This window comes from Cyrtonyx montezumae, unplaced genomic scaffold (genome assembly GCF_038088225.1).
Source record: "Cyrtonyx montezumae isolate F1298 unplaced genomic scaffold, pur_monq_1.0 scaffold_9, whole genome shotgun sequence".
Taxonomy (NCBI): Eukaryota; Metazoa; Chordata; class Aves; order Galliformes; family Odontophoridae; genus Cyrtonyx; species Cyrtonyx montezumae.
The window spans coordinates 816,798-831,660 of NW_027072100.1; the positions used below are offsets into that span (position 1 = coordinate 816,798).

The 14,863-nt window shown below is 59.1% G+C and overlaps 2 protein-coding genes across 2 annotated transcripts; both read right to left on the reverse strand.

Annotated features, from left to right (window-relative positions):
- Positions 1-5,840: 5,840 nt before the first annotated feature.
- TGIF2 (TGFB induced factor homeobox 2) lies at positions 5,841-9,632 on the reverse strand. Its single transcript, XM_065754234.1, has 3 exons — positions 9,458-9,632; positions 8,471-8,709; positions 5,841-6,593 (listed from the first exon to the last, which is right to left on the reverse strand). The coding sequence occupies exons 1-3, from the start codon at positions 9,495-9,497 to the stop codon at positions 6,009-6,011; spliced, it is 864 nt and encodes a 287-aa protein (XP_065610306.1). The 5' UTR covers positions 9,498-9,632; the 3' UTR covers positions 5,841-6,008.
- A 2,574-nt stretch (positions 9,633-12,206) lies between these two features.
- On the reverse strand, positions 12,207-14,732 carry MYL9 (myosin light chain 9). Its single transcript, XM_065754239.1, has 3 exons — positions 14,506-14,732; positions 12,946-13,107; positions 12,207-12,824 (listed from the first exon to the last, which is right to left on the reverse strand). The coding sequence occupies exons 1-3, from the start codon at positions 14,687-14,689 to the stop codon at positions 12,652-12,654; spliced, it is 519 nt and encodes a 172-aa protein (XP_065610311.1). The 5' UTR covers positions 14,690-14,732; the 3' UTR covers positions 12,207-12,651.
- Between the last annotated feature and the right edge of the window lie 131 nt (positions 14,733-14,863).

Genomic DNA, 14,863 nt, shown 5'->3' on the forward strand with positions numbered 1-14,863 from the left:
CTCTCTTCCACAGAGCTCCTGAAGAGAACACCTATTCAGTGTGTACTACTGTTGCACTCTGCTAGCAAGCAGCCTTTCTTGGTTTTCTTTTTTGTTCTCCTTTTGATGGGGATATGGGGTGGGGGGAGGAAGGGTGGGCAGGGACAGGGTACTGGGTTCTTATTCCTGTTTTAATGAAGTGAGAGGATGACAGGATCTGCGGAATGTAATGCAGAGTTGCTGAAATGCAGCCTGAAAGCAAATGTGCAATAAGCTGGCAAAGGGCACAGGGATGGTGCTGGGCTGGTAGTGCCCCACCCTATGCACAGGAGGGGAGCTGAAGGACCACAGAGCAACTATGGACATGATCCACACATGCTTCACTTTTGAGTTTTATTTCTCTGCCTCCCTCCACCCCAGAAATTATATCCCCTGAGTTGCTTGTTGAGAAAGAAGCTGCTAAACACTGAGGGACCTGTTTCAAAATGGGTTGGGACAGGGGAGGGCTGGACGTGTGTGCTGGTGTTTCAGGGTGGGAGGATTGGGTTTTGTATAAAGAGGAAGGCAGGTATGGCAAAGGGTAGGCTGCCTGCCTGTATGTATGTGTACATATGCACATATACACTTAGTAGTACCTGTACATTTAATTCATACACACGTATACGTGCCCATACACACAGTGCAGATGGTGTATTAAAAGCACCTTTGTGAGGATGGGCATATGTATAGCATATATTTTTACATGTACTATATCTAGATGTGTGTAAAAGTGTGTGTAAAAATATATACCCTGTGTGTAATCAGATGACTATTTTTTCCTTATCTCCCTGCTCTTTGGGTAGAGAAAGGATTGCTAAGTATTTTTTAGCCCGTTTTCCCCTTTGTAGGCCTCCTTTTCAGTTTGGCTTCTTGAAGCCAGAGCTGCCACCACCCAATTCTTTGCCACCCCCTCAAAATAAGCATCTGGTCCCATTCTGAGTGATCTTGCTGGGGATTTTTTTTTTTTGTTGCTGTTGTTCACTTGCTTGAATGAGTTGGGAGATGGTCTGCTACTTTTATTGGTGGTGGGGGTGGAATCCCAAAGAAATTTCAGTGAGGGTGTTGATGATCCAGAAGGCAAAAAAATAAATAAAAGTGAAACCTTTAATGATGTCTGAGTCAACATTCTGTACTGAATGGTGGTGTGCACACATGTACTCTTGGAGATGCCTTAATAGTCACACGGTAGAATTAGATTTCCATTAAGGTTTGGCTGTAACGCATCTTAAATTCAACTTTGTGTGTAGAGACACTGACTTGGTGATTACACCATCGGGTTTTCTGGGGTAGGCCGGGAAGCTTCTGCACTTTTTGAGATCTCTACCACTGAAAGCAGGAAGACCAGGGAGGGGAAGGGGCATTTACACACGTGCTATATAATGCTTCTCAAGATTGCTGAGGCTGCCGGGGCGGCTGTGGCCCGGAAGGCTGCTGCTCAGGGCGGGCTGGCAACAGCACTGCGCTGGGCGGCTCCCGCTCTGCTGCTTCCTCCGCCCCTCCGAGGGAACACGCGCCCTGTGCCCGCAGGCCTGGGCCGGCCTGGGCTGTCCGCTGCGTCGTGGCCCCGGCCGGGAGCAGCCGGTGCCGTGCTGCAGCACACGCCGCGCGTGGCGGGACGGGGCGTGCGGCGGCGGAGCCACATCCCCTGCGCTCCGTCCCGGGGCCTGAGGGCTCTGCGTTTAACTCCTGCAGCTCGACAAATGCATCTGAGGGCTCAACGATAGCCATCTCCATACAGACAGAGGAGCATACCTAAGGAAAACACCGACCCGTGTCCGTACCCTCCGCTGTACGGCTCTTTGCTCACCCGGAGGCGCCGTCCGTCAGCGCGGCCATTCCTGCGGCACAGCGCTTCCTGGCGCGGAGGAAAGGCGCTGCCAATCACAGCGCCGCCTCAGAACACGTGGCTGCGGGGTGTGAAGAAGTGCCCGCCGGCCAATCACGGAGCGCTGTGACGCCGCACAAAATGGCTGCTCCCGCCATAAAATGGCGGCCGAGACAAAATGGCTGCCCCCCGTGCGAGGGGAGGGCTGTCTGTGCTCCGCGTGCTTCCGGATAACGTGATGAGGGGCCGCCAGCCAATCACGACAGAGAGCGCGGAGGAAGACAGGGAGGAACTTCCGGGAAAAATGGCCACTGAGAGCACGGGGAAAGGCGGGACTTCCGCCGCCGGCTGAGGGGGAGGAATTCACCGCCGCTCCGTTCCGGGGCCGCTGCGCCCTCAGCTCGGGCGGCTCCGGGCAGCGCTGCGTCGGTTCTTCTCTCGGGTGCGTGGGGCGGCCCCAGCGCGCAACCGCCTCCCTCAGCTCCCGGCCGGGTGCTGCCTAGTGGACCGACGATGAGGAGGAGGAGAAGGAGGAGGATGCGCTCAACCCCGCTCCGCCCCCAGTGCCAGCGGCGGGAGCCCAGGCCTCCCTACCACGTGTATGTTCTCAGGGCAGTGCTGCCGTCACGCGTGGCGTAAAAGCATCGAGTTAACGGGGCTTGTTTGAGCTAGATGGAGAACGGAGCGTGGCTGGGGATTCCCCTAAGGATCACAAATCTTTGGAAGACACTTCTTGCCTTGCAGGACAGAGCTGAGGACTGCTGCTGTCTCTGCTGCTCGCTTTTATTGCTTCCTGCCCTCCTCTTCCTGCATTGCAGCAGGTGACCGGCGGTGGCACAGCAGAGCTGAGCCCTCTGGCCGTGCTCGGGGCAGGTAGCAGTCCCTGCTGCACTGCTATCCAGCCTCTGTGCCTTCCCATAGCCTCCTTACAGGGAAGGTGTCAAGGAATCCAGGTTCTGGAGTCTGGCTACCCCATCCCTGCAGGGCTCAATGCGGGTCCCCGAGGCTCTGCCCAAAGTCTTTTCAAGCTGCAGAGGGTGCCCAGAGCACAGCCTGGGGCTCAGGGAGCCCGAGGTGTCTCCTGGGGCTGCTGGAGGGGCAGGCACAGCTGGGTGGGAGGGCACCAGCTGTTTTAACCTGCCACGGTCCTCATTGCTGTGCAATTTTTCCCAGGCTGCGCTCACGACCCTGGCTGTGTGCTAGCTTGGTCCTCCACTACCTCCCTGCCACGCAAGTACTCCAGCCCCCACCAATCACTTAGAACAGAAATCGTCAGCAGAAGGCACAAGGTGGATCACTTGTTCCTTCTCCCAGGGTTGCCAAAGGGCGTCCCTGGAGCTGCAGGAGTGAGACTATGCAAGGGGACTAGGGACCTACATCCTTCTGTGGCCCATGCCAAGGGCCTGGGGCACGGGACAGGGCATCAGGAACCATCAGGACTGCAGTGCTGTGTACACATTCCAAGCTGCCAGCAGATACCACTGTGCATGCTGCCAGCATCTGCCCCAGGTTGGGAAGCCCTGCCCAGCATCCAGCCTTGCCACAGTGCCCAGGGCAGCATTTCCTGTGCTACTGCTGCTGCCTTTGGGGCTGTGTCACAGCTGCCCATGGAGGAGCAAGGCTGTGGCTGCTGCTCTGGGGTCAGCTCTGCATGTCACTTAAGCATCAGGAAGGGCTCCTTGCCTGCTTAACTTCACATGCAGTTAAGACACAGATGTTTTGCCCCTTCATTTTTTTCCCTTCAGTAAAGGTGTCAGTGTTGCTGTCCAACTTTTTCCCATCCAGGCAAGGCGGGGGAGGGGCTTTCTGCTTGCAGACATCAGGACCCAGTGCTGTGTCAGTGAGCAAGTAATGGCCACCACACCAAATTGGGTAGGTGCAGGCCAGTGCCAGGTACTCCTTTTTTCCCTCACCCAGAAGTGGTCCTTAGACCTCTTCAACTGCTTTGGCTGAGTGTCAGCAGCTGGGGGCTGGCACTGTGGCATGTCAGTGCGTTGGGTATTGAGGTGAGGGAGGAGCAAGAATTACGTTAACAGCCTGACTCAGATCCGTATTTAAAAAAGAAATAAAACAAAAATTTATTTGACAACAGAAAAACAAACAAGAACATATTTACAGTAGTTTTTTGCTCCAAACTTTTAGTTCCAAAAATCCCATCCTTTTGCCCCCACCCCTCAGATTATTTCTGGTCCATCCCTAGGGCAGCAACACCATTTAATCAATACCAATCCATCTCACAGGCGCAGCTGCCCCCAGTGCAGCAGTGCTGCTCATTTCTGCTTTGGTTTGACTGAGGCACAAATAAGAGGAGGTGAAGGAAAAGCCTCTCCATGCCAACGGGGACAGCACTATGGAGAAGGGCTACCTATAAAAATAAGGAAGGCTGTCCTAAAGTTCAGGGCTTTCCCCAAAAAGAGAGACAGGGCAAAAGCAGGTCATAAATCAGAGCCCGGGGAGCTGAGCAAGGTGGTGCTTGTAAAAGAGCGTGCATCAGCCCCACAGCACTGCACTGGTGTCCCTGACTGACTGGAGATGGCTGGTGCTTGGCCCTCTACTGCAGAGGAGCTTTCAGCCAAAGCGATGCACCCCTGGCAAACCGTTCCCAGTCCCCCGAGCACTTGGGAACCCTCCTTCCTTCCCTGTCACCTTTCCTCTAAACAAGAAAAGGGGAAAAAAAACAGACCCTAAGTCTGTGCTCTCCCCAGGCTCCATCTCCTGCAGAGTACCAGGTCCTGTGGACATTATCTCTAGTCATACAACTTAACATCAGGCTAATAACCTAGGATTAGTGTTTTTCAGGATAGATAACATAGGTGTGTATGTATCGCTATTTAACTTCAATTTACAGTGAAACAGCAATAGCTCAGTCCTAGGACCCCGGCAGTGCCCAGGCTCTCACTCCAGCACAACCAGCAATGCCCAGGAGCTGCCTATGACCCCCCCAAAAAAAACAGCAGCAGCAAACTCTGCCATGACAGGGCTCCCCCAGGCACCACCTGATGCTGGAGGTCACCAGCACCCACTGTGTTGCCGCAGAACTTGGGGGGCAGAGAACAGCAGGACTCAACCCCCCAAGGCATCTCACCAATGTCTGGCTGCTTTCCAGGGACAGCGGTGTGCAGGCTGCAAACAGTGCACCTGCAGAGGAACACACAGGCTGCCCATGCTCAAAACACACTTCTTTCCAAATGTTATTTGAAAAATAATAATAAAAACATTGAAAACAAAAAAACCTTGGATACAAAAATTTCACAGTCTCGGCTTCGCATCTGCCCCCGGCAGCAGCCTGCAGTCGGTGTTCCTCAGGCTCTGCAGCATGCTCTCTGCTCCAGGACAGTGTGCACATCTTCAGCAGGAACATGAGAGAAACTGAGAGAAGGCACGGAAATGTTTGTTAAAGAAATTTAAAATAAACAAAACAAAACATAATAAATCACAAAGGAAAAAGGTTTCAACACCAACAAAAATAAAAATAATAATAAAAACTGCTAAACAGCACCATCGAGATTTCTAGCGGCAGCATCTGTCACACCCTAAGGCAGAAGATGAGGGTCCCACATTTGCCACGGGCTTCGTTTACAGTTCGCCTGTCCCCCAGCCCTTTCCAGGCAGGGCATGGCTCCTGGCAGGCACAAGGCACCACTACGTCCCTCCACAGAAACTGGAGGAAGGTACAAAAAAAGATCAGAGACATTTGGGAGAAAAAAGAATTTCATCCACAATCCTTAAAACAGTCAAGAACTTAAAAATATATATATTTTCTCTTCCTCTCCCTGAAGAAGTGGTGTTGGATGGACCCTTTTTTTTTCCAGGAAAGAGAAAAAGAAGTCAGCAGGTTTTCCAAGGGAGTTCTGTGGCTTCGCACAGCGACCATTGGTCACAGCAAGGAGAGGTCTCAGCTGCAGAGGTCTGGTCCCACCTGCCCAGGGCCCCGTCCCCAGCAGGAGCTCCATGGTGGCACGGGACAGTCCTTCCTTCTCTCCTCTCCTCTCCCCCTTGGCCACCGGAGGTACAGGGATGCACAGGTCTGCTTCTGAGATGAGTTGCATGGGGTTGTAGGTGGTCACAGGCTCCTGAGGCTGGACAAAAAGGGCCCCGTGGGTGGCACAAGGCTGGAGGTTGGGCACCCCCGGGGAAGGGCACCCCACAGGACCTGGCCCAGGGGCTATTTGGTGACAGAGGCACCCAGGGGCTCAGTCTGAGGCAAGAGGGGCAGCTGCCCACCCTGCCGCTGCGATTCCAGCTCAGCTGCCTTCTGCAGGGCCACCTCCACAAGCAGCTGGAAGCTGCTGAAGTCGTCACCAAAGAGCTCAGGGGGTGTGGGGGGTGGCGTATTGAAGAGTCCACTGGTGGGGCTGGCTGCCTCAGCTCGTGCCAGCAGGGCCACAGTGCTGCCAGCGGCACCCGGCAGCGCTTTGGGGTGGGGGTCTGGCTCAGCTTGCTGCAGGCCGGGCTGCTTCTCCTGCTTGGGGCTGCAGGCACCCAGCACTGTCAGGCTGCTGCCCAGCGCCTGGGCGGGATGGCACAGTACCTGTGGGCACATGGACACTGGCAGCACTTTGGCAGCCCCCGCTGCCACCACGGGAGGAACCACCAGCACTCTGGAGCCGGAGGCAGCCCCCCGTGGCAGGGTCACATCGCTGGCTTTGCCCCCTCGGCGAGAGATGGTGAACTGGTTGGGGTCCTTCCCATCCTTGCGCAGCATGTCAGGGAGCAGCCGCCGCCGGGCGTTGATGAACCAGTTGCAGATCTGGGAGGAGAAAGGGGCACAGTGCAATCAGCAAGAGGCTCTGTGCCGCGTCAGCTACCCCAGGGCTCCCCCCACCCCACATCTCCCTTCCCCAGGGTTGGAAGAGGAAAGCTGCCCCAGTAGGGGCTGCACACGGAAACCCCAGTGCCAGCTGCTTCCTGCCCCATGCTGCTTGCTTGGGCAGCCCCTTCCTCCCAGCACCTCCATCCCGGCGCTATGGGCAGTGCTGCCCAGCCCCATGCAGTGTGCATGCAGGCGGAGCATCACCCTCAGTATCTCCAGTACCAACCCCTCCCGACTCATGGAGCTGCAGCCCCATGCAGGCAGCGGGGATTCTGGCAGCACGCTATCTGGTTTCTGTGTCTGCCACCAGCCAACAAGGCTGCAGTGAACTTCGAAGGCACTTCCCACCATCTGCATGGCAATGGGGCAGAGCTCTGCAGCTGCACCTCTGAAAGTCCAGCAGCCATGTATTCAGCTTCTGCTATGCACTGTTTCAATATCTTCATACAAAAAACTGCATTTAAAAAAATGCCTACTTCCTAGAAAACAATTAGAAGAGAATAAATTAGGCCAAAAAATTATGAATCTTTCCCAAATCAACACCTCCGTAAAATATTTCCTTGGGGAAAGAGAATTTAACACAACTTCGATCACAGCAAGATCTCTGTTGTTCTTTTGTTGTCTTTCAGACAGTATCTGTAATGTGTTAAGCTTCTAATCCAAGAGCCTCGCCCTCTCTTTCCTTGCAATCCCTCTCCCCTCACAAGCTGCAGGCAGCAGCCCCCAACGTGCTCCTGCAGCCCCGTGGCACAGAGAGGCCACCGGTGGGATGCAGTCCAGCATGTGGTACATGGCCCAGCCACAGAGTGGCACGCAGGCCCACACACGGCCTCAGCACTGCTCCAGCCACACTCTAGCACTCGGCAGCAATGGGGCTGCACAGGTCTCAGCTCCTCTGCTTTCATGCCACTGGACTGATTTTTTTTTCTCTCTTTTTAAACAGCACCTCCATACGCTGGCTGCAAGGGCAGGGGGCTGTACGGCTGCAGGACCTCACCAGAAGCTCAGTGAACCAGACAGAGGACCCGGGGCCACGTGGCTGCTGTCACCCTGCAGAGCCGGGGTCTCTGCACATGCAAACAGACACTGGAGTGTAGGGCCTGGCTCGGCCCCACTGCCCTGACTCCAGGGGAGAATGCCCCGAATGCCCCACAACCCAGCCTGGCTGCAGCTGTGCCCCTGGCTCACCTCAGAGGGGAAACCCAGAGATGGCCCTGGGCCCTGTCCCCGAAGAACTTCAGGGGAAGGACCCCCCCCAGCCCTGCCAGCACCTCCCAACAGCTCCTGGCCAGGCAAGCACAGCATCTCAGGGACGGGCCCAGGTGGAGACAGCCCCAAGCCCACAGCCAGCCCCAGCCCCAGGCTCCTCCCAGGCTGCTAGACACAGGCATGCTGCTCTGACGGCATTCAAACTGATAAGGAAAAGGGAAAATAAAGTCTGCTTTGACGGTCCAGGAGAGGGAAAACAGACAGTGCCACGGCCCACGCAGCAGTGCCCGGGCCAGCGGCGATGTGAGGAATGGGGGAGAGCAGTGCTGGGCTGGGCTGTCCTGCTGCTGTTGGAATGGGGGGGTTGGGGGGGGGGGGGATGGTGTTGAGCTCCCAGTGCACCTCAGGGCCCCCGGCACAGCGTCCTCCTGGGATGGCTGCCCCCACCCCGAGGTCGGCCCAGGGGTACCCTGGAAACATGAGGAAGCCTGAAGCACTGAACTGACAGAGGGGCACCAATTTGCGCAGCCCCATTCAAGCACTCCGTCAGCCGCCGCTCCAGGAGCCCCCAGGGAGGGCCGCCCCGCGGTGCTGCGCTCCCGTACCTGCAGCACGGACAGGCTGGTCTGCCCCGAGAGGCTGAGCTTCTCCTGCTCGGAGGGGTATGCGTTGAAGCGGTGCTCGTACAGCCACTCCCGCAGGATCCGCACGGACTCCTTGGGCAGATTGCCCCTTCTCTTCCTCTTGTTCGACTGCGACGGGTCCAGAGCCGCGGCGCCGTCGTCCTCCCCGAGGTCGCTATCCGACATGGCGGGGCCGCCCGCGGCGCGGTCCTGCTTCGAGCCTGAGGGGGGGGGGAGGAACGGCATCGCGCGTGTCGGGGCGAGCACCGGCAGAGAGGCGGCCCCGCCCGCCGCGCTCCGGCCGCCCGAGCGCACACGGCCCGCGGAGCTGCGGGAACTCCGGGCCGGGGCCGGCTCCCCGAGGCGGGGGGACGTGAGCGCGGGGAGGGGCCCGGGCCGCGGCCCCGGCGGCATTGTTACTCGGGCGGCTCCGGGGCCAGGCCGCTGTCAGCGCGGAACGCGTCGGGAGCGGGGCCGCCCGCAACAGGTACCGGGCCCCGGCGGGCACAAAGCAAAGCGGACGTCCCGCCCCGCTGCTGGAGCTCGGGAAGAGCGACGGAAACCCGAAACCGCGCGGAGAGCCGACGGGACCCCGACTCGACACCAACCCCACCACCACCCGCCCCTACCCCTTCTCCACCCGCAAAAAAGAAAGAAAGATCGGCCAAACCGGCTCTGGCCTCCGAACAACTCCCGAACTAAATCCCAAAGAGACAAACAGCGCCAAGCGCCAACAAAACCCGCCGTGCGCACCGGACCGGGACTCGTGCAAACTTTTCACGCCGCCCGAGGGGGGCGGCTCCCGGCCCGGCCGCACAAAGGGAGCGAGGCCGCGCTGCGGGCCCGCACCGCCCCGCACCGCGCTGCCGAGCCGCGCCGAGCCCCGCACCGCTCCGCTCCGCTCCGCACCGCCGCGCACGCAGCCCGCGCGGGACACCATGTTTTGCACCGCTCCGGCTGCGCTCTTACCCCCGGGCCGCCGCCGCCGCCGCCGCCTGGGCCCTTGCATGGGCAGCGCCGGGGTCGCGCCGCCGCTGCTCCGGGGCCGCGGTCGGGGTGCGGGAGGTGCCCTCCCGCAGCGGCGGGGCCGGCGGCGAGGGGCCGAGGCGCCCCGAAAAGTTTGCGGGCCGCGGCGGTGACAGATGCCGAGACAGAGTTCCCTTTGTTCCCAAGGAGGCAGGAACTTGGGCCGGGCCCCCCGCCCCCGGCCCGCCCGCCCGCCCCCGGCTGTCACCGCCGCGGCCTCGCGGAGGAGTTGCGGACGGCGGTTCCGGGGCCGCCCCCTCCGGCGGTCGGCGCTGAGCGAACTCCGGCCCCCGCGGCCGCTCCGGTACTCCCCCCACCCCCCCCCTCCCCCGCGGCCCGGGCACGGCGGAGCCGACCGGAGAAAACCTGGGGCGGCAGTGTGCGCGGAGCGGAGCCCGGGGACGGAGCGGCCGGGGATGGCAGCCCGGCGGACCTCGGACCGCCCCGGCACCGTCCGCGCTGCGTTCGGGCGCTCTTAACTTGTGCGGTGGGAAATCGGAGGCGGCTCCGTGCCGGGAGGGCGGGGGCGAGAACGGCGCTCCGAGCGGGAGACGGACGTTGGAAACTCGCCCGTGGGACGCGCGGGATCCCCCCCCCCACCCGCCCGTCCATGTACTAGCATCGCGCGTGGCAGTGGGACCGCTCCCCGGAGCCCGGCGCGGCCGCGCGAGTTCCGCACACCGCTCCCGCACGCGGTACCGCGGGGCGGCCTCACCGCGAGCCCCGGCTCGCAGCCCCTCTCTCTCTCGGCGTTCCGCGCGGCCGAATGAGAACTGCTTCAAGCGGGCGTTTCGCTGCCGCTGAGTCCGTGATGTCTCCCGTGAACCCGCAACCCCGAATCGCTCGGCGTTTAACGTTACCCGCCTCGGCCCGGGGACACTCGGGAGGTACCCAACCCCGGCTCCTCGGGGCCGGGGCGGCCGGGAACTGCCCCGCGGCCCGGGCAGAGACCCCACTCCCCACCGCCCCCCCCCGGATCCATTGACATGATAATGCCTTTAAACTTCGGCCATTTGGAAAACAATCGGGGCGGGCAGTACCGGAGGGGGACGCCGCTAACCCCGAGCCGCCTCGGGGCTGCCGGCACCGCTCGGGCACTGCTCCTTCGCCGCCTCTCGCTGTTGAATTTGTATTTTTTGACGCAAAGGGGCTCCTGGGGCGCCCGTCCTGCCCGAGCCGTGCGGAGCAGAAGCTGCGGGCGGCACACGGGGCGCGTTTTTCTTTTTTTTGGGGGGAGGGGGGTTTGAAGTCCTTCTCTGATGAGTGAGGAGGCTGGAGATGGGAGGAGAGGAGAAAGCTGCTGCTTCAGGTTTACACCGAAAAGATGGATTCCTGACTCAAGTGTCCCTGCCTCAAGCAAACACTTCTGACATTACGCCTACTTTTGGTCTGGGGGCTGGAACAACGCGCCTCTGAAATAACTGCTTTGAGAATTTCGTTATTTTTTGTTGTTTCCGTGGTTGTCGTTGTTTTTTTGTTTGTTTTTTTAGGAGTAAAGCCTGGGAACCTTTCACAAGAAAGTAGCTCGCGAGTTTGCTGGTACTTTTTCACCGACTGCAGATGAAGCAGCTCTGCCCAAAGGGGATGAGAAGCCTCTGGGAGCGCGGCTGGCCGCACGGGAGCGGAGCAGTCCCACTGCCGGCGCTGAGCGCTGCTGCTGCCGCTGGAAACCCGTCCGGCAGCTGCGGGGCGGCTCGGGAGGAGGTGCGGTTGAGGGAGAAAAGCCTGAAGGATCCGATCCCGTCCCAGGAGCTGCTACTCGGCTCCGTGTTACCAGTAGTCCCACTGCACGTATGCCCTCAGCTCATCTTTCGCCCCATTTAAATCAAGCTGCTATAGCAGATCCCATTCTTTGCTGTCGGACTCCCGGGTGCCGTTCTGTGAACTCTCCCAGCGAGGCCGGATCTGCTTTGTTTCAAGGTGTGGGCGATACGGGATGCAAGGCGATGGCCACACACTGCTCTCCCCTAATCCCCTTTTTTTTTTTCCTTCCTAATTCCTAGCATGTGATTCTTTCTTTCTTTCTTTTTTTTTTTTTTTTTTGGGTGGGGGTGGTGTGAAGGGGGAGTCTTCCTCTTTTTTCTTTCCGTATTTCGATAGCAGCTGAGCTCCGACCTCCCGGGGTCCGCCCGTCCCCTCGAGCGGTGCCCGTTTGACACCGCAGAGCGCATTCCCCCTGAGCCGCGCTCCCATCCGCGTCACTCTGCCAGAAGCCCCCGCACTGCAGCTCTGCGGGAGGGGCGGCCCCGGAGCCGGGGACGAGGAGCCCAAGGAGCCGGGGAACGGCTGACGCAGTGGGCTGTGGCAGTGGGCTGAGATTTCCCTGCCAGGGCCGGACTGCGAGGTTCCTTAAATGTCCGCAGCCGCGCAGCTGTCAGTGGGAGCTGCAGCCTCTGCCGCACGCTCCCGCAGCCTGTTACCACCCGTGCGGTGCTGCATCCAAACTTCTCCCTGCATCCATCCCTCTGCCCATCCTGAAGCTCAGCTCTCATCAGCAAAGGCAGTAAATGATGCTTAGCGGATTTTGCAGACGGGTCGGGAATTATTTGATTTCAGAGTCAAATTGCTCTCGGGAGGAGGAGCTGCAGCAGGGCAGCAAGGCAGGAGGGACACACTACGGGAGCTGGGGCACTGGTGGCCCAAACCCCAAACCCAGGGCTGTGCTGGGCAGAGAGAGAACAGAGTACACTGCTGTGTCACACCCATCAGACTTTATAGGCTGCTTCAGCTTTTTGAATCCCTCAGATCACAGGCTCTGAAGCCATAAAACAGCCAAAGAAGAGGAAACTGTTCTTTTTTTTTCTTTCCTAAAGGAAGGGAGTGTGGGAAGAAAGGGGAGAGCTTCTTTCTGTGTTAGGTCCTCTGGAACAGGGATTGCACTGCTCTGAGACATACAGAACCCCCTGCCAGTGGTCCCCAGGCCCCTGTCCAGACCCTCCTGCTGAGTGAGGTGAGAAGCAGCACAGTGGGGGGGGAGGGGGTGAAGGGGGGAAGTCTGGCCAAGATCCTGGAGCTGTGGGAGAGGACAGGTGATGGCAGCACCAGCACGGAGCACGGTGCCATCCCAGCCAGGGGGAGCCTGCGGTGGGGCTGAGCAGCGAGGGGCAGGGGGCGAGTGGCACGTGCAGGAGGCAGCTCTAATCGTCCTTGTCCTTGGCTCCGTGCTTCAGGATGCGGGTGAATTCCACATAGTTAAAGTTGCCCTTCTTGTCGATGGGTGCCTCCCGGTACATCTCATCCACCTCCTCGTCAGTGAACCTGTCCCCCATGGTGGTCAGCAGCTCACGCAGATGGTCCTCATGAATGAACCCTGCAGGGATGGCAGGAATGGAGTCAGCATGTGAGGGCAGTGTGAGTGGGGACCCCCTGCTGCCCACAGCCTGCACTGCCTCAGAGCTGCCTGCAGGTGCTCCCCAGGGCTCAGCCCGTACCTGACGCCTCCTCATCAAAGCAGGCAAAGGCATTGCGGATGACATCCTCCGGGTCGGTGCCGTTCAGCTTCTCCCCAAACATGGTGAGGAACATGGTGAAGTTGATGGGCCCCGGTGCCTCGCTCATCATGCCCTCCAGGTACTCATCAGTGGGGTTCTTCCCTGCCAGGCACAGGTAGCAGAGTGTGGGTATGGGTCCCATCCCCAAGACCAGCCCCATGCCCATGCTGCCACTGCAGAACTCAGCTATGGCAGACTTGCAAGGATTTTTCTTTCTTTTAGGCACTATCTGCCTGAGCTGAGCAGTGTCTGACCTGGAGATGTGCCCCTGCTGCTGGCCCACCAGTCTGAAATGGAGCTCACTGCCTTCTCCAGGAGGGCACTACGGCTGCAGGGCAGCACCCTTAGCATGATAGCCTCCAGTGCTCCATGCCCCTGCTAGCCACTGGCTGTCACAGGAGGTGTGTTTGGGGGCTTGTTCACCCATGCCACAGGCACAGGAATAGGTTTCCACAGCATCCACTGCTCCTGCTCAGCCCCTCTCCATGTCATCGTGTTCCAAGCATGGCTCCCAGCAGACCACTGATGTTGGCCTCAGCCAAGAGCAGCTCTGACACACTCAGTGCATGGCCCTTCTGTGCTTTCTCTCCTAGGAGGGACCTTCAGAACAGGTCCAGCCACCACATCAATGATTGACAGAGCTCACAGTGTGGTGTGGGGCCAAGAGAGGGACAGTGAGGGGGCAGGTTCTGGGTGGGCAGTGTGGCTATGCTGCTGGGCTCTGCTCCACCCCAAAAGCCCCTGTGCCCGGCAGTGCTGAGCCAGAATGCCTGGGAAGTGCACATCTTCCCCACACTGCCAGCCTGCTCTGCAGGCTCTGCCTGGCCCAGAGCTGTCACTGGTCCTACCAGGACCCACTTGTTGCAGCCCCCTGCCAGCTCAGACACAGACCTCACCCATCTGCAGCCCAGATCCATCTCCCATATGGGACCCTGAGGCCGGCAAGAGGATGCATCCTGCTCCATCCCTTGTGGAGGAGCCTATGGATGCTGGGTTAGGAGTCCCCTTCCGGCACCACCTGTCCCTCCCAGCACTGACCCAGCCATGCAAACTGGCACAGGACCAGCCTGACCCATCGCACAGGCTGTGAGCAACAAAATGCTTTTGTCCTGGTGACATTTTGGGGTACCACTTCTCCAGCCCCAAGCAGCACCTGACAGTTGCTTCTTGTGCAGAGCTGCTTCAGCCCCAATGGAGGCAGGGACCTGTCCTTACTGGTGAATGCAGCTGTAAGAACAACAGAATCTCAGGCACCTCCACAGGCACATTTTCAAGGCCAACGAGTGCACCAGAGGATATCTCCCCTGTTTTTGCAGAGTCAAACTGGCCTTAATCAGGATAGCTGTACCTGAATGCCACCCCAACAACGGGCTCACTGTACAATGACCAGGACTCCTCACCAAGCACAGTGTCCCTGTGGCCCCCAAGCAGCTGGCCAAGGAGGCATAAGGGGCAATGGGACTGGGTGACATGCAGGGGGCTGGGGGAGGGTCTCCTCACCCATGGAAGCCAGCATGTCATGCAGATCCTCTTTGTCGATGAACCCGTCGCGGTTCTGATCGATCATGTTGAAAGCTTCCTTGAACTCCTGGATCTGTGACTGGTCGAACATAGCGAACACATTGGAGGTGGCGCGCTGTGGGCGCTTCTTGGTGGTCTTGGCTTTGGCACGCTTGCTGGACATCTTGGCAGCTGGGTTGGTACCTGTGGGCAGGGCAGGGCTGTGAGAGGGGAATGGAGGGACACAGCTTCCCTTTGTTGCTGCATAAACACCACTCACCAGGTCTGTCCCTCAGCTATCACCAAGTTTGGCAACAGCGAGATATTGTGTTCACAGCAGAGGACATGGGGACAGGGG

Coding starts and splice junctions, on each gene's coding strand:
- TGIF2 (XM_065754234.1), bottom strand. CDS start 9,497: ATGCAAGGGCCCAGGCGGCGGCGGCGGCGGCGGCCCGGGG. Junction 8,710..9,457: donor GCGGCGGCGGCGGCCCGGGG/GTAAGAGCGCAG, acceptor CCCCCCCCTCAG/GCTCGAAGCAGGACCGCGCC. Junction 6,594..8,470: donor CCAGCCTGTCCGTGCTGCAG/GTACGGGAGCGC, acceptor TTCTCCTCCCAG/ATCTGCAACTGGTTCATCAA.
- MYL9 (XM_065754239.1), bottom strand. CDS start 14,689: ATGTCCAGCAAGCGTGCCAAAGCCAAGACCACCAAGAAGCGCCCACAG. Junction 13,108..14,505: donor TGACATGCTGGCTTCCATGG/GTGAGGAGACCC, acceptor TGTGCCTGGCAG/GGAAGAACCCCACTGATGAG. Junction 12,825..12,945: donor CTTTGATGAGGAGGCGTCAG/GTACGGGCTGAG, acceptor CCATCCCTGCAG/GGTTCATTCATGAGGACCAT.